General features: G+C 41.5%; 3 protein-coding genes, 1 long non-coding RNA gene and 1 other non-coding gene across 15 annotated transcripts; 3 read left to right on the top strand and 2 right to left on the bottom strand.

The window, feature by feature from the left end:
• The first annotated feature begins 379 nt into the window (after nucleotides 1–379).
• Y69H2.3 lies at nucleotides 380–8418 on the top strand. 11 transcript variants are annotated; one of them, NM_001373189.3, is made up of 18 exons: nucleotides 380–476; nucleotides 519–595; nucleotides 645–780; nucleotides 1695–1889; nucleotides 1956–2147; nucleotides 2193–2387; nucleotides 2795–2884; nucleotides 3329–3418; nucleotides 4989–5042; nucleotides 5086–5170; nucleotides 5228–5347; nucleotides 5394–5513; nucleotides 5835–5975; nucleotides 6021–6152; nucleotides 6673–6811; nucleotides 6862–7147; nucleotides 7205–7390; nucleotides 8140–8416. In NM_001373189.3, exons 1-18 carry the CDS (start codon nucleotides 410–412, stop codon nucleotides 8313–8315), a joined length of 2481 nt encoding a protein of 826 aa, NP_001360619.1. In that variant the 5' UTR covers nucleotides 380–409; the 3' UTR covers nucleotides 8316–8416. The 11 variants fall into 11 exon arrangements, 10 of the variants coding, with proteins under 10 accessions (NP_001360619.1, NP_507644.2, NP_001360620.1 ...); NM_075243.8 differs by lacking the exon at nucleotides 2795–2884 and having other exon boundaries at nucleotides 388–476; nucleotides 8140–8418; NM_001373188.2 differs by lacking the exon at nucleotides 2193–2387 and having other exon boundaries at nucleotides 388–476; nucleotides 8140–8412.
• egas-2 (EGF-like domain-containing protein) lies at nucleotides 8341–14163 on the bottom strand (the record flags this gene model as incomplete). The annotated part of the gene is made up of 18 exons (NM_075239.2): nucleotides 8341–8463; nucleotides 8508–8633; nucleotides 8686–8919; nucleotides 9412–9507; nucleotides 9555–9715; nucleotides 9764–9870; nucleotides 9933–10087; nucleotides 10134–10195; nucleotides 10255–10407; nucleotides 10449–10562; nucleotides 10616–10741; nucleotides 10797–10910; nucleotides 10957–11220; nucleotides 11970–12125; nucleotides 12181–12330; nucleotides 12383–12517; nucleotides 13253–13498; nucleotides 13926–14163. The coding sequence occupies 18 exons, from the start codon at nucleotides 14161–14163 to the stop codon at nucleotides 8341–8343; spliced, it is 2760 nt and encodes a 919-aa protein (NP_507640.2).
• On the top strand, nucleotides 11344–11677 carry Y69H2.28. Its single transcript, NR_131704.1, has 2 exons — nucleotides 11344–11369; nucleotides 11656–11677. It is a non-coding gene; the product is annotated as an Unclassified non-coding RNA Y69H2.28 (non-coding RNA).
• Nucleotides 14164–14178: 15 nt separating the features above from the next.
• linc-168 lies at nucleotides 14179–14564 on the top strand. Its single transcript, NR_102115.1, has 2 exons — nucleotides 14179–14279; nucleotides 14532–14564. It is a non-coding gene; the product is annotated as a long non-coding RNA linc-168 (long non-coding RNA).
• Nucleotides 14565–16116: 1552 nt separating this feature from the next.
• On the bottom strand, nucleotides 16117–24202 carry egas-1 (EGF-like domain-containing protein). The gene is made up of 19 exons (NM_001373187.3): nucleotides 23929–24202; nucleotides 23450–23569; nucleotides 23282–23404; nucleotides 22456–22590; nucleotides 22230–22379; nucleotides 21651–21806; nucleotides 20980–21240; nucleotides 20341–20454; nucleotides 20170–20295; nucleotides 19338–19451; nucleotides 19141–19293; nucleotides 19027–19088; nucleotides 18825–18979; nucleotides 18044–18150; nucleotides 17835–17995; nucleotides 17692–17787; nucleotides 16504–16740; nucleotides 16333–16458; nucleotides 16117–16288 (listed from the first exon to the last, which is right to left on the bottom strand). Exons 1-19 carry the CDS (start codon nucleotides 24167–24169, stop codon nucleotides 16157–16159), a joined length of 2769 nt encoding a protein of 922 aa, NP_001359624.1. The 5' UTR covers nucleotides 24170–24202; the 3' UTR covers nucleotides 16117–16156.
• Nucleotides 24203–24232: the final 30 nt, after the last annotated feature.

Here is a 24232-nt window from a genome sequence, read left to right as displayed (position 1 = left end):
GTTCAAACTACATATTTAAACTTGAAAACATATCAAAAAATATTTACTTTGAACAATAGTTTTTTCCCGAAAATTCCATGTTTTTTTGCAATATTTGCATATTGTTTTCAAGTTTTCTGTAACTTCGAATGTTGTTTTTCTTTAAACTCCCCATTTTTTCCCAGCAATTTCTGCAAAATTTCCAATCTTTTGACCCCAAAAATCATCAAAACACAGACATTTTTTTTTGTTTACTTTCTCCTTTTCTCTCTCAAAACATAATGTTTTCCGCACTTTTGATGTCTGATTTCTCGATTTTCTGGTTTTTTTATTATAATGTTTTTCCTGAAACTTTATGTTTTGGTTCGCATAAAAATGCTATAAAATGGCGTGATTTTATAGTTTTCCAGAGTTTCCGAGTTTCGGAGCGATGCAGTATATTGTGCTGCTCAGCGTTCTGCTCATCGGAGCAAACGCTCAACTTTCAGCGACAAGAGGTAAGTTTTTCCAACCTAAAAGTGTACCTAAACCCCTTTCAGACCAAGAATGCAAAGAAAACGAGAGCTTCCAGACGTGTGGCACGGCTTGCGAGCCGACTTGCGGGCTTCCGACTCCGGTGAGCAGATTTTGTTGTCAAATTCCGGCTTACAACGTGGTTTTTGCAGACTTTTTGCACACTGCAATGCGTCATGGGATGTCAGTGTAACAGTGGATTCTTCCGCAGAACTTCGGATAATCGTTGTGTTGAGCAGAAGGACTGCAATGTTGCGGCGAATGAGACGATTCCAATTCCACCACCAGGTTAGAAGGGGACACAGACTAAAATTTGGGCCGGGCTACGCAGTCTCGGAATCTGAAATTTTGGGTCCGCTAGTACATCAGAGTTTCCAGACAAGGCCCAATCTCTAAGGCCGCACTGGCCCTACAGACAATGGCCCGGAGTTCGAAACGGGTATCTAGACCCAGAGCTTGGGGGTATCAGCCTCCTGACTTTGTGGGCGCCAAGCCCAGAGTTCAAGGGTCCCAGGCCCAGAGTTCGGGGGTACCTGCCCCAAATTTTGGGGATACCGAAAGACTAAATTTTGGGCCGGGCTGCACACGGAGTCCTGGAATCTGATGTTTTGGAGCGCGGGGTCCGCTTGAAAATCAGATCTTCCTGACAAGGCCCATTCTCTAAGGCATCTCAGGCCCTACAGACACTGGCCCGGAGTTCGAAACGGGTATCTAGACCCAGGTACCAGCCCCCAGAGTTCATGGATCTTAGGCCCAGAGTTCAGGGGTGCCAGGCCCAAAGTTCAGAGGTCCCCAGCCCAGAGTTCAGGGATACCAGCTCCACAGTTCAGGGTCCCCAGCCACAGAGTTCATGGGTTCCAGGCCCAGATTTCGTGGGTACCTGGCCCAGAGCTCGGGGACTGCCGGACCCAGAGTTAAAGAATACCAAGCCTTGAGCTCCACGGTAACAAGCCCAGAGCTCCACGGTACCGAGCCCAGATCGTGGGTACCAGTGCCAGACTTCAAGGGTAACAAGCCCAGAGTTAATGGGTCACAGGCCCAGAGTTCATGGGTACCAAGCTCAGAGCTTGGGGTACCGAGCCCAGATCGTGGGTACCAGCGCCAGACTTCAAGGGTGCCAAGCACAAACCTACCAGGCATCCTAAAGCCTCCAAACCAAGACCCCCGACCCCAAACCCCTCTAACCCCCCACCAATTTCCAGCCACCAACCTCACATGCCCAGTCAACGAGGTATCCAACGAGTGCCACAACCCATGCACCGAGAAGAAGTGCCCACAAAAGAATGCTCCACAGGTGAACTGCTTGATGGCCTGCCAAGTCGGATGCTCCTGCATGGACGGATTCGTCAGAAACAACCAAGGAGTGTGTGTCAAGGAGGCCGAGTGCCCAGCGATTGGTAAGTACTCTAAAAATTGGACGAAAAAATGCACCAGAATTGCGCCACCGCACTGCAACTTTCCAGGCTCTCAAACCTGCGGAACCAACGAGGAGCCCAACCAGTGTCACAACGCGTGCTTCGAGAAAAAGTGTCCGGTTAAGCCCCAGCCACTGGTAAACTGTATGGAGAAATGCGACATCGGATGTTCCTGCAAAAAGGGATTCCTCCGGAACCGCCAGGGACAGTGTGTGAACCCTACCGAGTGTCCGGCTACTGGTGGGTACCGTTTTAAAGGAAACTAGTTAGAGCCAGTGATTCTAGGCTCCACACTGACTTGCTCCAAGAATGAGGAGCCCAATGACTGTCACAATTCGTGCTCCGAGGCAAAATGTCCTGTCAATCCACAGCCATTTGTTAGGTGCATGATGAGGTGCGAAAAAGCATGCTCTTGCAAGAAGGGACTCGTTAGGAACCGGCAGGGACAGTGTGTGAAGCTTGCAGAGTGCCCACCGACTGGTTAGTAGGGCTGAAGCCTAGTTCTAGTGGCTTTAGGGGTCTCGAGTGAATTTTCGGGCAAAAAGTCATGTTAAATAGGCTTCTGGCAAAGTTTTGATGAAAATATCTAAGAAAATTGAGCTGAGCTCAGTTTTAGAGAGTTTTAGCAAGTTTGGTGTCTTGAAACGAATTTTTGCGGCATTTTTGACTCCGCTGTTGATTTTTAGAACAATTTTGCGATTATGAGCAGGTTTGCATCAAAATTGATGTAAATCTAGGCCTTTCAACAAAAGTTTTAGTTTTTGGACCAAAATTTCGGTGCAAAAAACGACTTGACCCCTTTTTTCGACAAATCCGGAGCAATTTTCCTATTTTGGGGCAGTTTTGAGCAGAATTTTTTGATTTTCCCCTACAAATGTGGTTTCCAGGCAAGACTGACACAAACCCATGTGCCTTGGTACTCTGCAAGCCCGGTCACCGATGCACCATGTCAACTGGCCAGGCAACTTGTGTGCCAGGTATCATTTTTTCTGTCCGCGGGCGCTGGTTTGGTGCGGTTCTTTGCTAAAATTCTGAGAATTTGGTGTCCTGAAATGGACTTGGATGGAATTTTGACAAATTTGTGGATTTTCGGAACGATTTTCACATTTTGGGACAGTTTTGGACCAATTTTATGGGGATATTGGCTTTTGACATACTTTTTGGCAGTTTTTTGACGAAAACGTTTTTTTGGCACACATTTTGGTTTAACGTGCGAGTTTCAACAAATCTGCCAACTTTCGGCACATTTTTGAATCAATTTTGAAGGTTTGGGGTTGTTTTTGACGCAAAAATCGGGATTTTAGCTTGTTTTCATGCCAAAATCATGATGCAACGACGTAATGACTTGACGCAATCCTGGTGCATACCCTGCGACTCAAAATATACGAATTTTCCGACTCTAACATATAAATTGTTTCCAGGCAGCACTGACGAGAACCCATGCAACTTGGTGGACTGCCGTACCGGTCACCAATGCTCCATGTCAACTGGCAAGCCGACTTGTGTACCAGGTATCGCTTTAGGATTTGGGGAAATCGGGAACTTTCTGTTGAATTCGGCTAGATTTTCAGTACTTTTATTCCTATCCTTGAGTTTTCTAACACCCAAAAAATTAAAGTGAGAACCGCGCCAGAGACCCCACCAACCGGGATCACGTGCGCCAACGTCAGATGCGGATTCAAGGGAGGTTGTGGAATGGTTGAGCCCGTCGGATGCGTGGGTTGCAAGCGTCAGCCACAGTGTTTGGAGGAGGACTGTGAGTTTTTAGGCAGAAAAAAATTCAGTTAAAATCGTCGAAATTTTCAGATTGCCGCGCCCAGAACTGTCCCTACAACGAGGAATGCGTTTTAGTCCAGGTCACGTGTATCCGGGCTCCATGGTAGGGCTTTAGTCCGGAATTTTTTTTTGTTGCAGAAAAAAAGTTTCAATTTCAGTAACCCAATCCCAACATGCCGTCCAAAGGACTTGAGACTCATCAAGCCTCTTATCCAGCCCCGTGAGCGCCGTCAGGCCGGGCCAAGCTGTATGACGGCCCGTTGTGGGACCCCGGCCGGGTGCGCTATGGTCAGGCCAAGTGGATGTATTGGTTCAACTGTGGAGAAGGGTTGTGAGCTCATGCCGATGTGTATTCATGTGAATGGTAGGTGACTGAGAGCCACGATATGTCGGGCGCTGCAACTTAACATGGTCCTGCGGACCTGCGATGTGTCGGCTGCTTTCTCTATCCTTGAAGCATCTGAATATAGATACCTTGGAAGTGTCCGACGCTAGAAAATCCGTAAAATTTCCAGCTTGCGCCTCCACGTCCTGCCTCGTCGGATCCCAATGTGTCCTCCACCAGGTTCAATGCTTCACGCAACCATGGTAGATCAAATTCCCCGCTTCTTTCCACTAAATTATTGTTTCAGCGACCCGATTGCACAATGTGAAGCTCCTATCAAAAAGCCAATCAACAGACGGTGCAGATCAAATGAGAAGTTTGAACCCTGCAAGACTGTCTGCTCAGACACCAAGTGTAATGAAGAGCCGGTAAGTGGGCGGGATTTGAGCAAAATTAGTTTTTGAAAAATTTTTTGAAATCAACGAATCAGAAGCTTTCAAATAAGTATAAACATGACTAGGTTCTGCAAAAAAAATTGTTTTTGGAAATTTTGTTTTCGCAATTTTCCAATTTTTTCAAGGGGCTCAAAATCCAGTCATAATTATACTTTTTCGAAAGCTCTCAGCTTGCCTAACTCAAAAATTTTGGATTTCCAACCTACAACCGAAAATTTCCAGAGATTCTGCCCCCAGGTGTGCACCGGCGGCGGCTGTGTCTGCCAGGAGGGCTTTTTCCGCGACAATTCCGGCAAATGTGTCACCCAAAACGATTGTGACGCCCAGAAGCCAAAGCTTTACTAAAATTTGAAAATTTAAATATTTTCCGGGGGATTTTCTGTAAAAATCGATATTTTTTTCTGTTTCTATTCTTTGGTTGAACATTCCAGTCTAATAAAAAATTTATATTTTCACTATCTTTTTGTTGATTTTTTTGTTGAGAACTTTTGAAATTTCAGGCTGAAAAAGTCTGAAAATTTTCAGATTATTCGGACACCCCGTCCCCACTGTTCCCAGGCAATGGCTCTGACATTAACAGTGAGTTTTTAGGAATTTTAGCCCAAGAATTTTAAATTTTTAGTCCAAATCACCCCATGCTCCACGATGAAATGCTCCGCTGGCACCGAATGCATGGAAGTGCAGAAAAATTGCACAGAGCCCCCGTGGTGAGCTTGAGAGCTAGAATTTTTTTTTTGAAACTCTCATAATTTTTGCATTTTCAGCGGTTTCCAAGGAGTCTGTGTGAACACTACAGAGGTCCCAGTCGGCGGTTGCGCCACTATGAGATGCTCCGCAGGAACCACCTGCCAGGAAGCCCTCGTCAAGTGTGCCAAGGCTCCGTGGTAACCCTTTAAGCTAGCTTTGCCTGAAAATCCAGCAAATTTCCAGCCCAAGCCACGCGGCGTGCATCCCAAACTCCAACGAGACTTTGAGCAGCTGCGCCGCCGTGACTTGCCCAGTTGGGGAGATTTGCACGGAGACTTTGGTTCAGTGCTTCGTGGAGCCTTGGTAAGTAGAGAAGAAGCTGGATTTGAGCACAGCGCCATTTGGTCATTTTCCAGTCCGAAATATGTTTCCTGTTTCCTGTGTTGCACCCAGCACTGTAGCCAATCAATCTTTTGTTGGGTGCCAGGCAGTGAGTAGCCAATCGTGGGCCGGAGCCCTGGCAGGCTACTAGACCTGTGGGCCTGAGAAGCCTGAAAGCCCAAAGCCCTTGTTAGGTCGTCAAACATCCAGCTTGCAGCGTAGGCTTTTAGTTGCTAATTTAGTGGCAAAACTCTCGATGCACCATGTCTGTCTACCTTTTTTTCAAATTTTCCCCAATTTCAGCCCACCACTAGTATCCTGCACGCCAATCAACAGCACTGTTATCAACTCTACAACGACCTCTGACAGCGGCTGTGCCAGCGTCTCCTGTCCAGTTGGGGAACGCTGTGAGGAGACTACAATGGCCTGTTTAATGGCTCCTTGGTAGAAAAAATTCTACAATTTGTCAGAAAAGTTAAAAATTTTTAGTCCAAAAGCCGTCTCCTGCGTGCCAATGAACGGAAATCAAAATTCAACGGCTAGGCAAGGATGTGATGTGGTTAGGTGTCGAGCCAACGAAGTTTGCGAAGAGCAGAAGGTGGATTGTGTTAAGGCTCCGTGGTGAGTTGAAGCGATGTATCAGACCGTCTCAAGCCCTCTGGGATTGTCTAAAATTAGCTCAAATCGTTGAGAGGTGCTTCAGACCACTTCAGACCGTCTCAGGTCGTCCCTGTGCCTCAGATTGTCTTAGACCGTCTAGACTAGACAAGGATTGTCATATGTTGTCTGAGGTAGTCTAAAATCGCTTTAGACTATTTTAGTCCGTAAGGCTTCTCAGATCCACTTCATTCCACAGTCTAAATTGTCTGAGCCTACTTCAGGCCCTCTCCAATAGTCTAATGTCATCAGAATTCATTTTAGGCCGTTTCAGATATTCTTGCAGTGTTCTAAGCCGGTTTAGCCCGCCTTGTACCTTTTTAGGTCATGTTGTCTAAGGTGGACTTAGGCTGTCTTAAAAATCATCAAGCCGCTCAAGCTTACCGTAAGCCGTTCCTGATGGTCTCAGGTTGCATTAGATCGACCTAGAGCATCTAAACTATCTTAGACCATCTAAGGTCAATTGAAGTTCCTAAATTTTCAGCCCAATGCAAGTTGCCTGCGTTAGCATCGTCCACCTTAACTCCACAACCCCAGCCCCTGGCTCCACGTGCGCTAAAAATCAAACTATGAGTGATTGCCTCAACACTTGCAGTGAAGACAAATGCCCAGGAATGTCAAAAGTAAGTTCTGAACAACCCAAGCCTGCTGCTCCCAGAGCCCAAAATTACAGAGCATGATGTGCACCAAACACTGCGGCCAGGGTTGCGCCTGTGCCTCCGGCTACCTCCGATCCAGCGACGGCGAGTGCTACAAGCCCAAGGATTGCCCACCAGAGTGCGGTCAAAACGAGGAGTACCGGTGTGAAAAGTGTGCGGGTACCTGTAAAAACCCGGAGCCAAACTGCCCGGGACCAAAGAACAAGAGCTGTAAGAGGGCTTGCATTTGTGCGCCGGGCTTTGTGAAGAAGAATGGAAAATGTGTGACGCTGGCTAGCTGCCCGGATCATGACCACACGAGTGAGTGAAAATCAGACTTTCCTGATATTTTCTGTAAATTTTTCGAAAACTTTTCAGACATCACCTGTCTGGGAACCCAAGAGTACACGGATTGCATGCCAAAGTGTCAACAGTTGTGCTCTGGGGCTCAACAGTGCGAGACTGGAATGGAGATAGCCATGTGCACGCCGGGATGTGTTTGTAGGCCGAACTATAAGCTGGACAGCAACGGAGACTGTGTTCACAACCGGCATTGTTTTAAGAGTAAGTTTGGCAAATCTCCAGTCAGGCAGACAATCTTGAGTGGTCTCAGGTCTCAGGCCATTGCAGAGTGTCGCAGACTACTTCAGGCCGTTTCAGATTGCCTAGACACTCTCAGACCATCTCGTTTCGAACGGTCTCAGATTGTCTAAGACCGTCCCATGTGGACAGAAATTGTCTAAAATGGTTGAAACCTGTTTCAGGCCGTCTGTGGCCAACTCAGATGGCTTTAGGCCGACTCAAATAGGCTCAGATTGTTTGAGATGGTCTCGGATAGGCTCAGATTGTTACGGACCGTCGGAAGTCGAATCAAGTTTGTCTATGACGGTCTGAAATCACCTCAGATTGTCTCAGACTTCCTCGGATGGGCTCAAATTATTTTGGATGGGCTCGGATTGTCATGGAACGTCTGGGGCCGTCGCAGGTCGACTCAAGTCGTCTAAGACCATCTCAGGCTGTCTCATGCAGTCTCAGGTCGTCTCAGGCCACCTCAGGTCGACTCAAGTCGTCTAAGACCATATCAGACCGTCTCAGGCCGCCTGATGAGACCAAATAAGGTCGACGTCTCAGGCCCCCCAAAGCCGGCTCAAGTCGCCTAAGCCCTACCCTTCTCAGGCCTTTTGAGTCCGATTCAGGCCGACGCAAGTGATCTATAACCATCTCATCCCGTCTAAAATCATCTCAGACCGTCTCAGATTGCCTCAGATCATTACAGATCCTTTCCAAACATTCCATAACACTTAAATTTCCAGCCACCGAATGCCCGGACAACGAGGAATGGTCCAAGTGCCTGAGCAACGATAACCAATGCGACTTGGCTTCGATTTCCATGATCGCCAACAAGGATCAGTGCTTCTCGGGATGCGTCTGCGCGGATGGCTTCGCGAGAAACAACAATGGGACCTGTGTGGCTTCGGATAAATGCTAATATCTCTCGAAAATCGTTTATTTCTTCACTTTCTACAACATATTGTCAAAACTCCGAACATCAAGAACACAACTTCAATAAACGTGACCAGGTTAATTCCCATTAGTACACCCAGCTGACCTCCGAGTTGGGACAGGAACTTGTTGAACTGAAAAGTCATCAAATTTATATAAAAGTTCAGCTTAAGCTCACATCCATAGCAGGGGTCTCCGCGTAGATCTGAAAATCCAGCTTAGGCAGAACAATGGATACCATAAGCTGGTCCACATAGTTGGCTTGGCAGGTTGCCACGTCAGAAGACTTCTCGCAGGTTATAGGCTGAAACATCCAGGTAGGGCTTAAAATATAGGTCCTGTTAGGCTTGGCCCACCATATTCACAAAATTCGCCTTGCTCCAAGTCACCGAGTACTCCTGATTGGAGCATGGCAGCGGGCATACACAAGATGACCAGGTGGATGGGTCCCCTGCGGCGTCGGATGCTTCGGTGACACAACTTCGTTCGGATAACTGGCATGACGTAGCGTTGGGGGCTTTGGGGTAGCGGGGGTCCATGCACTGGCACTCCTGTTGCATACGGTCCTGGTAGCACGTGCGGAGGCAGCCCTGGAAAAATGTCCAGTTTTTTTGTTCGGAAATAAAATAGATATTAAAATTTGAAATCCTCAAGTTAAGAGCTTTCAAAAAAATATAATTGTGACTAGGTTTGGAAATATTGAGAATTTTGGGTCCCATCGCGAAAATTTTAAAATTACTTCATTTATGTCAGTTTCAGGACGAACTTATCGAGCTAACAGTACTGCTCAAATTTAAAGTTTCTAGGGCCATTATGGACCAAGTTACAAAGGTTCAAAGTTTCAGATATAGCCGCGACGCGACCGCAACGCGCCCTAAAAACTTTAACAAGTCATATCTTGGCTCAAAATTGTCACAGAGCTCTGAAAAAAATTTTTTTGGCTCACATCAGTGGTATAGGCTCCCGGGTAGTAATTATTCTTAGCCCCAGCCGCGAGGCGACCGCAACGCGCCCTCAAAACTTAAACAGGTCATAACTTAGCTCAAAGTTAGCGCAGAGCTCTGAAATTTTTTGTGGCTTACATCAGTGGTATAAGCTCCCGGATAGTAGTAGTTCTTGACTTCCGACGGTTTCTTCACACACTTTCCATATCTTCCCCCGAGCCTGGTATATCTTGTCTGGAATTTCAAATTCTAAATGCTTCAGTAGTTTTTTCAGCACTAACCATAAAAATATTTATAGTCGACTGGGCATTTGGCTGTGCATTGTACCTAACAGACTCGGAGAACACGTAATCCTCGCGGTTATGAATGAAAACCAGCATTCCTGCGGTGTCGTACCATGGTGCATACTCGTCTTGTCGGGTTTTCATGAATGCTTGTATTCCTGTTGTGAAAATTTTGATTTTCAGGTATTTTTGCCGAAAATTCCTACCTCCATGCCTACCGGGCCTTCTCATTAGGTAGGTGAAGTTCTGATCCTGGTGGTTGAAGGTGAAGCAGTTCCCCAGTACTACATCATTCCACTTGTAAATGTCATTTCTGAAAACGTTCAAGGTTCTTGGGCTTAATGCACCATGTTGGCCGGTTGCAGGTAAACCCACTCCAGATCTAATCTCTGATCTTCAAAAGCTATCCAATTGAAAAGATCCCCAACATCCCAGCTTAGATCGGATCGTTCACTGTCCGACAGCAATCCTGTGATGAATGGCACCATATCCTTGATTTGTGACGGGTTCTGCATGAGATCGTTCAGAAGCTGCAAGGATCTCTGGATTTGCTGGAAATTTGACGTCTATGCCTACAGTAATCATGGTAAGATCCACGTGGCCGTAGATTGTAAGCAGGACGTCTTTGATGAGAACATCTGAATATAAATTTCAGTAAGTATTTTTCAGTTTTCCCAAACATTTCAGCCAAACCCACTCAAATCACATAAGGTATCCGTCCACTTATCACTACAGCTACAATTGAACCCATTTATCTCTATAGTGCAGTTCGCCAAGTCATCCTTTGAGTTACACGGAGATTTGATCCATTTCCCAGTGGAATCCTTATACGGGACGCATAGATCGATTACTGTAACCCAAGTTGGTCAGGAGTACTGTAGTTTGACCTACTTGTAGAGCAATTGGCGCCGGTTAGGCCTGTAATACAGGTGCAGTTGAATCCTTTGAAGTACGGAGAGCAGGTACTGTTGTAAGAGCAGGGATTTGGGATGCAGTAGTCGATCACTGGAAATTATTTTTTGGACGAATTTCAGGCTCAAAAGGGTTTGGACACTCACTTGTATCACAATTCTCCCCGGTCCATCCACTATCGCAGGTACATGTGTAGTTTGTAGTGATCCCATCTACCGTAGTCTGGCAGTCACCATTCACACATGGATCCGCATAGTTGCAACGATTGATCTCTGAAAATTACATGTAATTATAGGAGAGGGAAGGGGCAAAGTACAGTATGGGTACCTTCACAGTTGGTGCCAAAGTACTGGCTCAAGCAGGAGCATGTGTACCCTCCACTGCTGGTCTCGGTGCAAGTACCGCCGTAGAGACATGTGGAAGAGGTGCAAACGTCGGGGTCTGAAAAAGGAACGGGCTGGTGGTTAGTCAGTGAAAACTCCCGTACATTGACATAGATCCCCGAAATATCCATCATCACATGCGCAGGTATACGTATTATACTGCTCATTGAGCACACAAATCCCATTCCAGCACGGACTTGGGGTACACGCAGAGGCTACTGGAGTCTCGCAGTCTGTGTCTGTCCATAGCGGCCCACAAATGCATTGATAGCCATTTGTGACGTCACTGCTCAAGTTGATGCAGATTCCCTGGCCGAGGTTGGCGTTACAGAGCGTTGAGTTGTCGGTGCAGGCGTTGGCGTCGGTTTCTGGAAAGATCTCAGGTACAGACGGTTTTACTACTATCCGGGAGCCTATACCACTGATGTTCGTCACAAAAAATTTCAGAGCTCTACGATCATTTTGAACCGAGTTATGACGTGTAAAAGTTTTGAGGGTGCGTTGCGGTTGCGTCGCGGCTGTCTCTAAAACTTCAGACGTTTGTAACTTGGTTCAAAATGGCACTAGGAACTTGAAAATTGAGCAGTACAATTATATTGAAAAGTACTTGCTAAAAATGAGACAAATACGGTAGTTTCAAGATTTTCGTGGTGGGACCCAAAATTCCCAAAATTCAGTCATGATTATACTTTTCTGAAAGCTTTTAACTTGACAATTTCAAATTACAATTTGATGTAAGCCACAAAAATTTTCAGAGCTCTACGACAATTTTGAACCGAGTTATGACGTGTAAAAGTTTTGAGGGTGCGTTGCGGTTGCGTCGCGGCTGTCTCTAAAACTTCAGACCTCTGTAACTTGGTTCAAAATGGCCCTAGGAACTTGAAATTTGAGCAGTATAATTATATTGAAAAGTACTTGCTAAAAATGAGACAAATACGGTAGTTTCAAGATTTTCGTGGTGGGACCCAAAATTCCCAAAATTTTCAAAAAAATTTAAAAACTTTAAAGCCTAGTGATGATTATACTTTTTTGAAAGCTCTCGACTTGAGTGTTTCAAATTTTAATATCAATTTCGTTTTCAAAAAAAAACTTTCTCAGATGGTCTGGGGCCTCTTACCAGAAGTCCCTGCCTCGTAAACTATGCATCTCGAGTTCAACCTTCCGCAGTATTCTGCGCTATCTCCACCGCACGACTTTTTGCAATCACCGTCCATATACCATGACGTGTTGCACAGTGGTGCTTCAGAAACCATGCACCATGCTCCACAAAGAGCTGAAAATTTTTGAGATTCTTGGGGGATTCGGCACCCAATCTACAGAAAACTTACTCAAATAGTTCATCGTAACCGTGTCTGTGCTCTGCTCCAGTGCATAATTATTACATTTGCTTGAAGTTAGCGAATTTTCTGTGAATTTTGTGGTACAAGCTCCAATAGACCCCGTATCGTACAGGTAACATCCGTCTTGCACAGGAGGAGCTGAAATTTAGTGATTGATTTTTAACTGTAATTTTGAGAAAAAAAAACCCACTAGAAACCGCGTCAGCCACCTCACATCGCCTGCCTTGCCAGTCTGGAGAGCAGGTGCACAAGTAATTGGAATTTTCCAGGACCATAGTGCAATTTCCACTATTTTGGCAGGGATTGCTAGCGCAGAGGTTGTCGTCTGAAAAAAATGGGGCAGGCTCAGGCCGTTTATGATTGGCTTAAGCCTAAGGCCCAAATTCTCTCAGTTCGCTTAAAATTGGCTCAAGTGGTCTAATTGTCACAGAGTGTCACAAGCCTACTCCCTTAGATTGCCTAGAAGTATCCTAAACCATTCTAAAACGGGTAAGACCTCTATCGCTAGTTTCGGGCCTGCTCAGGCCCTGAAGTTTCTCAGTCCGCTCCAAATTGCCTAAAAGGTTATCTGACATAGTCTCAGTACTGTAGTCCGGGCCCAGCACTGGCCCAGATCTCCTCTGATATCTGTGGACCGGGCCTTACAGTCCAGGTTTTTTACCATCTCAAGCCTATACCACTGGTGTTAGCCGCAAAAAATTTCAAAGCTCTACGACAATTTTGAGCCGAGTTATGAGCTGTTAAAGTTTTGAGGGCGCGTTGCGGTTGCGTCGCGGTTGTCTCTAAAACTTCAAATCTCTGTAACTTGGTTCCAAGTGGCCCTAGGAACTTGAAATTTGAGCAGTATTGTTAAATTGGAAAGTACTCCCTAAAATTGAGACAAATACAGTAGTTTCAAGATTTTCGTGGTGGGACCAAAAATTTGAAAAATTTTCAAAGAAAAATTTACATTTTATAGCCTAACACTGTTTGACGTTCTCAGTTGTCTCAGACTATCCCGGACTGTTCTGAGCCGCCACAGACCATCTCAGGTGGCCAGATTCCAAAATGATCTACCTACATTCACAATGTGTCCCAAACTGTTGATCGGTGCAAATACACGAGTACTCTGTTGTTGCAGACGAGTTTGACGAGACACATGTGGCTCCGGAGCGGCATGGTGATGTGGCACAAGCCGTGCCAAGTTCTGATGTACAATCGGCTCCGGTGTAACCAGCTTGACAGGCGCAGGTATGGCTCTCAATTTTTGAGGTGCAGAGGAAATATTCCGGCTCGCCACAGGGGTCGTCTCCGCACTGGTCCACAACTGAAATTTTGAAGATTTAATCTAGATTTTTCGCAAATTTTTAAAAATCCAATTTTTTCCATTTTTTTTGTCATAAAAATAGATGTTTCTAAGGTGGTTTTTAACGAATTTTTCGAATTTCTTACTAATTTTCATCTGAATTTTCAAAATTTCTCACTTTAACTAAAAAAGAAACGCGCTAGTCATCGTCAATAATCTCTCTGAAATCTGAAATCGGAAAGATTTTTCAGCTTTTTAAAAAATATTTTTAAAATACCATTTTAATGCTTCTAGCTAGACTGGTTTTTTCAAATTAAAAAACAAAAAATTTTAGAAAAAAAATTCAAAAAATTGAAAAAAATAAAGATTTTTTTGGTATTTTTTAAAAGACTATTTTCATGCTTCTAGGATAATTTTTTTTAAATAATTTTTTCAATGGAAAGCCTACTAGTGTCACATGGCTCCGTGCCATTAGTAGTCCCATCCACACAGTAGCAATTTTCAGGAGCACAACCGTACTCATAGGTTGTAGAGACATTAGTAGAGCTAACTAATGTAGTAGTAACATCTGTGCAAAGTCCAAAGTTCGGACATCCATGAGGTGGATTTGGGCTTGCCGCCACGTATTCAACAGTAGTCTGTGGGGTACTGTAGTAGGGGAATATGAGGAAAAGCAGGAAAATCATACGATTTTCAGGGGGTTTTGGTGAGAATTTTGGTAATTTTGGAGCTTTGGAGCTTGTGGTGCTGAGGTTTTGTAGTCACTAGAGCACAAAAATCGTGAAAAAAACTGAAAAAAAATGTTGCTGAACAGCTAAATTGTATGATACAATAGAGTCTATTCACACCCGGTCCCCGGTGTAAATCATTGAAACACTAAGAAACTATTGAATTATGCACGAGGAGCAACGGAGCAGTGTCTGAGCCTGATGTTAGATGTGCTTTTTTGGGGATACTTTTTGGTCTGAGCTCATTCAGTTTTTGTAGGTGCTGACAATTCCTTTAATTTTCGATATTTTTGCTGAAAAGAAGGGCACTTAAGAGGTGAGCAAAGTTTTTTTTTTTTTTTTTTTTTTTTTAATTTTTTAAAAAAATCTTGAGATTTCGGTCATATTTTTCGGAATTCGACATTTTTTGAAATTTCTGAAGTTTGTTCCTGTCTGATCTATGCTGATCTTCTTGAAACTCTTTTTCTCCATAATTTTCATTTTTTAAAATTTTGAAAACCAGTGTTCGGTCGTAAGTTGGTACTTTTTGAGGTAAATTTTTAGATGACTGCATTTGTCTTGAAATTTCCTTTCTGAAAATGTTTTTAAAAAATTTCAAAAAGTTGAAAATAACATCAAAAATTGCAAATTTCAAAATTTTCTCAAAAATTAAAATGTTTCCATTTTCGATCGGGTTGTTAAGTTAAAATTGTACCATTATTCCAGGAAGTTTTTCAAGAAAAAAAATTGCAGAAAATTAAAGAAAACCTCAGAAAATTCTACAAATTTTCAGAACATTGCATTAAATTTAAGCAAAACCCAAAAATCCCTAGAATGAGAAAAAAACAGAACATTTAAAAAAGCTCTAGAAAATTTTTTTGAACTTTCTGAATCAATTTGGCATAACTTAAAAAACTATATGGGACTTTTTTTTTGAAATTCGATAAAGTTTTCTGGAATTATTTTGGGCCGTTTTGAATTTTCTAAAAATTTCGGGTTTTTCTAGACCTTTTTGAGATTTTCTTAATTTTTCTAGAATTTTTTGCTATTTATTTAAATTTTCTGTAACTATTTATAGTTTTCTGATATTTTCCAGTAACTCCTAAATATTTCTGGGGCTTTTTTTTTTAATTTATGCACATTTCTAGGGGTATCTGCATTTTGCTTAAATTTTATGCAAAATTCTGAGAATTTCTAGAATTTTCTGAGGTTTTCTTTAATTTTCTGTAATTTTTTTAAAAATTTCCTGGGATAATGGTACAATTTTAATTTAACAACCGGATCGAAAATGGAAATTTTGAAAAAAAAATCAACTTGGCTTAACTGTCTGAAATTTTTTCGGACCGCGTACAATTTTCTGAAAATTTCTTCTGGTTTTTCTAGTACTTTTTGAGATTTTTCGGAATTTTCTAAAATTTTCTACTGTTTTTTTCCATGTTCTGTAGCATTTCATAATTTCCTCAAAACTCCTAGAATTTTCTGGAGCTTGGTCTATTTTTTTTTTCAAAATTTGTGCACATTTCTAGGGGTTTTTGGGGTTTTTTATGCAATATTCCGAAAATTTGTAGAATTTTCTGAGGTTTTCTATTTTTTTTTTTTTGAAAAACTTCCTGGGATATTTACGATTAAAACAATTTTCTGCGGTTGTTTAAAATTATTTAAAATGTTCGGTGCGATTTCCTGGAATTTTTGGAATTTCAGAAACCTTTTGCGATTTGATCTACAAAAAATGCGGGAATTTATTCTCCAAAAACTGTGACGTCAGCACGTTCTTAACCATGCGAAGTCAGTGGAGAAGTCTCGCATCTAAATTCCCGCATTTTTTGTAGATCAAGCCGGTATGGGACAACCTGACACCACGTGCCTTCTAGGAAATTTTTAAGTTTTCAGATTTTTTTTCCGGGTGTTTTCAGCCAATAACAAAAAAAAAGTTATGTTCAACAATTTATTCCACACAAAATTCAAATCCAAATCACTTTCCATACTTCTTACAACATAACGTGAATAGTCCAAAGAGCAAAAACACGACTTCTATAAAAGTGACCAGGTTAATTCCCATCAGTACACCCAGCTGACCTCCAAGCTGGGACAGAAACTTGTTGAACTGAAAAACTTTCGAATTTCTGTAAAAGTTCAGCTTAAGCTCACATCCATAGCAGGATTCTCCGCATAAATCTTAAAATCCAGCTGGGGAAGGACTATGGAGACCATCAGCTGATCGATGTAGTGTGCTTTGCAGGTTGACACGTCAGATGACTTCCCGCAAATTATTGGCTGGAAAATCTAGTCTTAAAATTTCTTAAAAACGGCTTCACCCACCAAGTTCACAAAATTCGCCTTGCTCCAAGTCACCGAGTACTCTTGATTCGAGCATGGCAGTGGGCATACACAGTCCCACCATTTCGATGGGTCCCCGGCGGCTTCTGACGCTACAGTAACACAACTCCGCTCGGATAACTGACATGACGTCACGTTACCAGGCGCCTGGGGGTACCTGGGGTCCATGCAGTTGCACTCTTGCTTCATACGGTCTTGGTAGCATGTTCGGAGGCAGCCCTGGAATTTTTTTTTTGAAAATGGAGTTGAAAATTAGAATTAGCAAGTTTGGAGCTTTCAGAAAAGTATAATCATGACTAGGTTTTCAAATTTTGAGAATTTTGGCAATTTTGGGTCCCACCACGAAAATATCAAAAAAAAACTCTATTTATATCAATTTTAGGAAGAACTTTTCAATTTAATAGTACTGCTCAAATTTTAAGTTTCTAGGACCATTTTGAGCAGAGTTACACCGCTTTGAAGTTTCCGGAGAAGCCGCGACGCGACCGCAACGCGCCCTCAATACTTTAACAGGTCATATCTTCGCTCAAAATTATCGTAGAGTTCTGAAAATTTTTGTCGCTTACGTCAGTGGTATAGGCTCCCGGATAGCATTAATTTTAAGCCTCAGCCGCGACGCGACCGCAACGCCCCCTCAAAACTTTAACAGGTCATTACTCGGCTCAAAGTGGGCGCTAGGCCAATCATGAATCCAAATTTTTAAATGTTACATTTTTGAAATCAGTACATCAAGAGCTTTCAGAAAAGTATAATCATGACTAGGTTTTGAAATTTTGAAAATTTTGGGTCCCACCACGAAAATCCTAAAACTACCATATTTGTCGTACTATTAATTTTGAGACGTACTTCATGATGCAATGCTACTGCTCAAATTTCGAGCTTCTAGGGCCAATTTAAACCAAGTTACAGAGGTTCAAAGTTTCAGATATAGCCGCGACGCGACCGCAACGCGCCCTAAAAACTTTAACAAGTCATATCTTGGCTCAAAATTGTCACAGAGCTCGGAAATTTTTTGTGGCTCACATCAGTGGTATAGGCTCCCGGGTAGCAGTAATTTTAAGCCCCTGCCGCGACGCAACCGCAACGCGCCCTCAAAACTTAAACAGGTCATAACTTAGCGCAGAGCTCGAGAGTTAGCGCAGAGCTCGAGAGAAATTTTTTGTGGCTTACATCAGTGGTATAAGCTCCCGGATAGTAGTAGTTCTTGACCTCCGACGGTTTCTTCACACACTTTCCATATCTTCCCCCGAGCCTGGTGTATCTTGTCTGGAATTTCAAATTCTAAAAGCTTCAGTAGTTTTTTCAGCACTAACCATGAAAATATTCATAGTCGACTGGGCATTTGGCTGTGCATTGTACCTGACAGACTCGGAGAACACATAATCATCGCGGTTATGAATGAAAACGTTAATCGCCGCGGTATCGTACCATGGTGCATACTCGTCTTGCCGGGTTTTCATGAATGCTTGGATTCCTGTTGTGAAAAATTTGATTTTCAGGTATTTTTGCCGAAAATTCCTACCTCCATGCCTACCGGAGCTCCTCAATCGGTAGGTGAAGTTACGGTCGCGGTGGTTAAAAGTGAAGCAGTTACCCAGTACAACATCATTCCATTTATGAATGTCTCGACTGAAAAATTTTGAAATTTCATTGAAAACCTGGTGTCCAAAGAAATTTTAGACTGTAATTTTCATTTTCCGGCAGCATTTCCGTCTAGAAAGCACAATTATAAGCACAACAATTTTTCGTTAGAATACGGAAATTTTCGAATTTTTCGCATCGATGCACCATGTGTCTTTTGAGCAATTTTTAAAGTGGCAGGAGGCTTTTACAGCGTAAATTATTGGAGGAAATTTTGGAAAATGTGTACTACTACCCGGGAGCCTCTACCACTGATGTAAGCCACAAAAAATTTCAGAGCCCTGCGCCCACTTTGAGCCAAGTTATGACCTGTTAAAGTTTTGAGTGCGCGTTGCGGTCGCGTCGCGGCTCCTCCGAAAACTTCGAAGCTTCGTAACTTGCTTCAAAATGACAATAGAGACTTGAAATTTGAGCAGTATTATTAAATTGAAAAGTTCGTCTTAAAATTAGCATGAATAAGGTGGTTTTGAGATTTTCGTGGTGGGACCCAAAATTCTCTTTTTTTTCAAATTAAAACTCAATTTTCCCGCTCGATGCACCATGTTTTAGAAAATCCGAACTTTGAACGATTTTAGGGGTATTGGGGTATTTTACAGCGTTAAAAGTTCATTTTTCACCTCAAAAAAGCCTACTTTTCGCCTAAAAACCCCCCGAAAACCCACTTCAAGTCCAATCTCTGATCCTCAAAGGCTATCCAATTGAACAAATCCCCGGCATCCCAGCTTAGATCTGATCTTTCACTATCCGTAAGCAATCCTGTGATAAACGGCACCATATCCTTGATTTGTGACGGGTTCTGCATGAGATCGTTCAGAAGCTGCAAGGATTTCAGGATTTGCTGAGGGAATTAGAGTCTAGGCTTACAGAAATCATGGTAAGATCCACGTATCCGTAGATTGCCATGAGAACGTCTTTGATTAAGATATCTGAAATCAAATTTCAGCAAGTTTTTTTCCAAAAATTTCAGCAAAAACCCACTCAAATCACACAAGGTATCCGTCCACTTGTCCCCACAGCTACACGTTAAAGTATTAATTCCCTTTGTGCAATTTGCCATGTCATCCTTCGAGTTACACGGCGTTTTGATCCATTTCCCCGTTGAATCCTTATACGGGACACATAGATCAATTACTGTAACCCAAGATGGTTGTTGGGAGTACTGTAGTTTGACCTACTTGTAGAGCAATTGACGCCGGTTAGGCCTGTGATACAGGTGCAGTCGTAGCCCTTGAACTTTGGTTTGCAGGTGCTGTTGTAGGAGCAGGGGTTTGGGATGCAGAAGTCGATCACTGGAAATTATTTTTTGGATTTTTGAAGGAATTCGGTTGAAAAATTCTGTTAAAAATGCTTGAAATTGTACATTTTCTGAAAAAAAAATCGGCAAAATTTTGAAATTTTCTTTGGAAATTTGATCGATTTTTTCTCTAAATTTTATTGATTTTTTGTTCAAATTTTGTTGATTTTTTGTCCAAATTTCATCGATTTTTATCCAAAGTTTATTGATTTTTTGTCCAAATTTTCATAGATTTTTCACTAAATTTTATTGATTTTTATCTAAATTTTATAGATTTTTATCCAAGTTTTAACGATTTTTGGCCAAATTTTATCAATTTTTATCTAAATTTTATAGATTTTTATTCAAGTTTTAACGATTTTTGGCCAAATTTTATAGATTTTTATCCAAGTTTTAACGATTTCTGGCCAAATTTCATCGATTTTTATCCATATTTTATCGATTTTTTGTCCAAATTTTCATAGATTTTTCACTAAATTTTATTGATTTTCATCTAAATTTTATAGATTTTTATTTAAGTTTTAACGATTTTTTTCCAAATTTTATCGATTTTTCTCCAAATTCTATCGATTTTTCTCCATATTTTATCGATTTTTCTCCAAATTTTATCGATTTTTCTCCAAATTTTATCGATTTTTCTCCATATTTTATAGATTTTTCTCCATATTTTATCGATTTTTCTCCAAATTTCATCGATTTTTTTCCAAACCCACTTGTATCACAATTCGTGCCGGTCCATCCATCATCACAGGTACACGTGTAGTTTGTAGTGATTCCATCTATTGTAGAAGCACACTTACCATTGTTACACGGCTTACCATAGTCACACCGGTTTATAACTACAAACATTCTTTTCAAAAAAAATTAGGTCAAACTACAGAAACCTTCACAATTTTTTCCGAAATACTGCAACAGGCAGTCACATTTGTAGTCGCCGTTGTTTAGTTCAGTACAGGTACCACCGTAAAGACACGTGGCAGAGGTGCAAATATCGGAGTCTGGAAATTTGGAATTTTAGGCCTAAATAGGCCTAAATAGGCCTTGTATAGACTTTATTAGCCATATGCTGTGTTTAAATCCACTTGATGTATTTTTAAAGGTATCTCAAAATTGAGCTTAAAATGGGCTTACATTGGCCTGAAATAAGCCTGAACTTGGCTTATTTACACTCAGTGGCCTGAAACCTCAATTTTGTGTAATACATAAAGACTAACATTCCCCATAATAAAATAAACATCTTTTCGATTTCCAGGCCAGTTTAAGGCCGATTTTAGGCCAGTTTCAAGCCGATTTTAGGCCAGTTTTAAGCCAAACCAAAAATATCTCAATTCTAGCCAAAAATTCTAGTCAATGTCCAATATATTACGGTTAACATTCCCCATAATAAATTAAACATAGTTTTAATTTCCAGTTTTAAGCCGATTTTATGCCAATTTCCGGCCTAAAAACTAGTATTCCAAACCGAGCCGATATGGGATTCAAAACTCCGCATTTTTTACGTAGAATCCAAATTTCTTACTTACATTGACACTTATCGCCAAAAAATCCATCATCACAGACGCATGTGAACTTATTGTATTGGTCATTGAGCACACATGTCCCGTTCAGACATGGGCTCGGCGTGCATGCTTCTGGCACCGGATTCTCACAATTTCTTCCGGTCCAAAGTGGCTTGCAGATACAAGCGTAGCCATCTGTGAAGTCACTTTGCCAGTTGATGCACAGGCCCTGACCCAGGTCCGCACTGCAGAAGGTGGAGTTGTCGCAAGCGTTTTCGTCAACTTCTGAACTTTCGGTAAGGTTTGAGGAGTTGTAAATAAGAAATGTGAGTTTTTCATAAAATTTTAATTGAAATTGACACCCATATCGGCTATATTTGGACTACTTTCATTTTCGGGCCGAAATGGGCCGAAAAAGCCCGAACAATCCTAAAAATGAAAAATTGTTTAACAGAAATTAGTGTCAGTGTTAAAATTGTTATACATACATAAAATTTGGACAAAAGATTAGGACGGCCTATTTCGGCCTACATTGGCCCAATCAAGCCTAGAAAGCCTAAAAATTCAATGTTTCTCGAAATAGGCCAATATGGGTGTCAAAACTTAGCAAATTTCATGGAAAATCTAAATTTCTACACCATAAAATCTAAAAAGTGTTTTTTTTTTCAAAAATGGGGAATTTTTGTTGAACTCACCAGCAGTTCCTGCCTCATAAACTATACATCTTTTGTTTAACACTCCGCAAAACTCATTATTGTTTCCTCCGCATTTTTTCTTGCAGTCATCGTCCCAATTTGAGGTGTCATTGCAAAGTGGGCCCTCCGAAACCATGCAGAATCCTCCACAAAGGGCTGAAAAATCTTTTTGTTGGAAAAAATTTGGTAAAAGCAGCAAAACTTGAAAGTATTGAAATTTCTAATTACTGATTCTGAATTCTCCGTAAAATTTGGTGAGTTTTAACACCCATTTTGGCCCGGTTTGGATGATGTTGAAGTTCAGGCCGAAAATGGCCCACACTCGGCCCAAATACGACCCAAAACCTGATGTAGTCAATATGGGTGTAAAATTTGTACTGAAAAACTTTTTTTTATAAATTTTACAATTTAAAATTGCCCAGTATTGGGATTTCCGAGTTTCCGGGCCAGATCGGCCCATCGGCGGCCTAAAAACCAACTTTTCCAAATATAGTCAATATGGGGGTCAAAATTTTGCAAATTTCACAGAGAATTCAAATATTTTAATAAAAACCTTTCAACTTTTGGTTTTAAACTCACTTAAGTAATTCATAGTTACAGTGTCCGAGCTTTGCTGTAGAGCGTACTTGTTGCACTTATCAACTGTCAGCTGGTTATCACTGAATTTAGTTGTAGTTGCGCCAATAGATTGGAAATTGTACTTGTAACAACCATCCCAGACAGGTGGGGCTGAAAATAATTTTTGAAAAAAAATTTCAAAAAAATTTTTTTTTCAATTTTTTTCAAAATCCTCATGAAAACTCACTAGTTACGGTATCCGGGGTTTCACAACGCCTTCCTTGCCATCCAGGAGGGCAGGAGCATATCCAATTTGCATTGTCCACCACCATCGAACAATTTCCATTATTTTGGCACTGCGGATTCGCACAAAAATTGTCATCTGTAAAGAAACCCTGTTTTTTGTTTGAAAATTTGAATTCTACATGAAAATTGCAATAAAATAACACCCATATCGGGTAGGTTCTGAAAATGTTGGATTTCGGGCCGAAAACCCGGCCTGAAAGAGCTTAAATCGGGCCGAAATATCAAAGTTACCAATAAGGGTGATATGAGTGTGACGTTGTTGAAAGTTTCGCAAAAAATGACATTCATTACCCTTGGTTCTAAAAATAGATATTTTTAGGCCTGAAATAGGCCTGAAATAGCTTGAATCGACCCAAAGCTCACACCCAAGTCAATATGGGTGTCAAAATATTGGATAAAAATTCTAAAAAAACGCTATTGTAAAAAAATGACATTTTTCAGCTTTTTTTGGAAAAATGTTGTTTTCAGGCCTAAAGTAGGCCTAAAATAGTCTGAATCGGGCCACAAATGCAATAATTTTAAATCTAATCAAAGTGAGTTTTAAATTTTCAGAACTTCCAGAATTCTCGACACTCATTCAGTTTGCTTCTGAAAATTATTTTTTTAGGCCTGAAATAGGCCTGAAACGGCCCAAATCGGTCCAAACTTCCAAACATAGGCAATATGGGTGTCAAAATTTCGGAAATTTTATGGAGAATTCAAATTTTCAGTCGAAAATGTGTAAATCTTAACAGTTTTTCATTTTTTCCAAAAAATTCCCAACTAACATTCACAATTTTCGCCCATCTGATTCCACTTGCAAATACACTTGTACCCAGCGGTGGAATTGTCCACACTTTCACACGTGGCACCAGACCGACATGGTGACGTAGCACAAGCAGAGCCAAGTTCTGAAAAATTTGAAAAAAATTGCATTTTCCAGAAAAAAAAATTACCAGATTTGCAGTCATTTCCAGTAAACCCAGGCTTACAGCTACAGCTGTAGCTCTTGATTTTTGAAGTGCATAGGAAATACTTGGGGTCTCCGCAAGGATTGTTACCGCATTGATCTTCGACTGGAAATTTAAGGTTTTTAAGAAATTTTGAAAATTTTTTTTTTTTTGAAATTTTGAAAAAAATTTTTTTTTGAAATTTGGAAAAAAAAATTTTTTTTCTAAAATCTACTGTCAAATCTATTTTTGAGTGAATTTTCTAGATTTTTAATTTTTTTCCTTTTCCCACCAAAATTTATCCTATTTTTAAAAAATCCGACAAAAAAATCGCCGGGTCATGGTACATCGATCCTAAAATCCATCGATGCACCATGAGCAAAATGTGTTGCTGATGTTCATTTTTCTATGTTTCTAGGGTATTTTTCAATGATTTTTCTGAATTTTTCACTTATTTTTACCAAAACTTCGCAGAAAACACCCACTAGTATCACACGGCTCCGTGCCATTCGTTGTCCCTTCCAGACAATAGCAGTTATCCGGATCACAACCATATTCGTAGATCACAGAGATATTTGTAGAACTGACTAAAGTAGTAGTAACATCCGTACAAAGCCCATAATTCGCACATCCGTGGGGCCCGTTTATGCTAGCCGGCACGTATTCTACAGTCTGTGGGGTGCTCGGCGTGGGGAGCTCCGGGAAAAAGAAGAGGAATAGTAGCATATGATTTATAAGGACGTTAGGGAAGTTTGAAAAAGGAAACTAGAAAAAATGCGGAAAAAAAGG

This window comes from Caenorhabditis elegans, chromosome V (assembly GCF_000002985.6).
Source record: "Caenorhabditis elegans chromosome V".
Lineage (NCBI taxonomy): Eukaryota > Metazoa > Nematoda > Chromadorea > Rhabditida > Rhabditidae > Caenorhabditis > Caenorhabditis elegans.
This window is presented reverse-complemented; position numbering and strand designations above follow the sequence as displayed.

Bases quoted from the DNA above. Each gene is read 5' to 3' on its own strand.
- Y69H2.3 (NM_001373189.3), top strand. From the start codon at position 410: ATGCAGTATATTGTGCTGCTCAGCGTTCTGCTCATCGGAGCAAACGCT. The intron at 2,885-3,328 runs GTATCATTTTTT...AATTGTTTCCAG, and splicing joins CCAGGCAACTTGTGTGCCAG to GCAGCACTGACGAGAACCCA. The intron at 5,348-5,393 runs GTAACCCTTTAA...GCAAATTTCCAG, and splicing joins AAGTGTGCCAAGGCTCCGTG to CCCAAGCCACGCGGCGTGCA.
- egas-1 (NM_001373187.3), bottom strand. From the start codon at position 24,169: ATGCTACTATTCCTCTTCTTTTTCCCGGAGCTCCCCACGCCGAGCACC. The intron at 21,241-21,650 runs GTGAGTTCAACA...CCGAAAGTTCAG, and splicing joins TTATGAGGCAGGAACTGCTG to AAGTTGACGAAAACGCTTGC. The intron at 16,741-17,691 runs GTAAGCCACAAA...AAAAAATTCCAG, and splicing joins CGGGAGCTTATACCACTGAT to GGCTGCCTCCGAACATGCTA.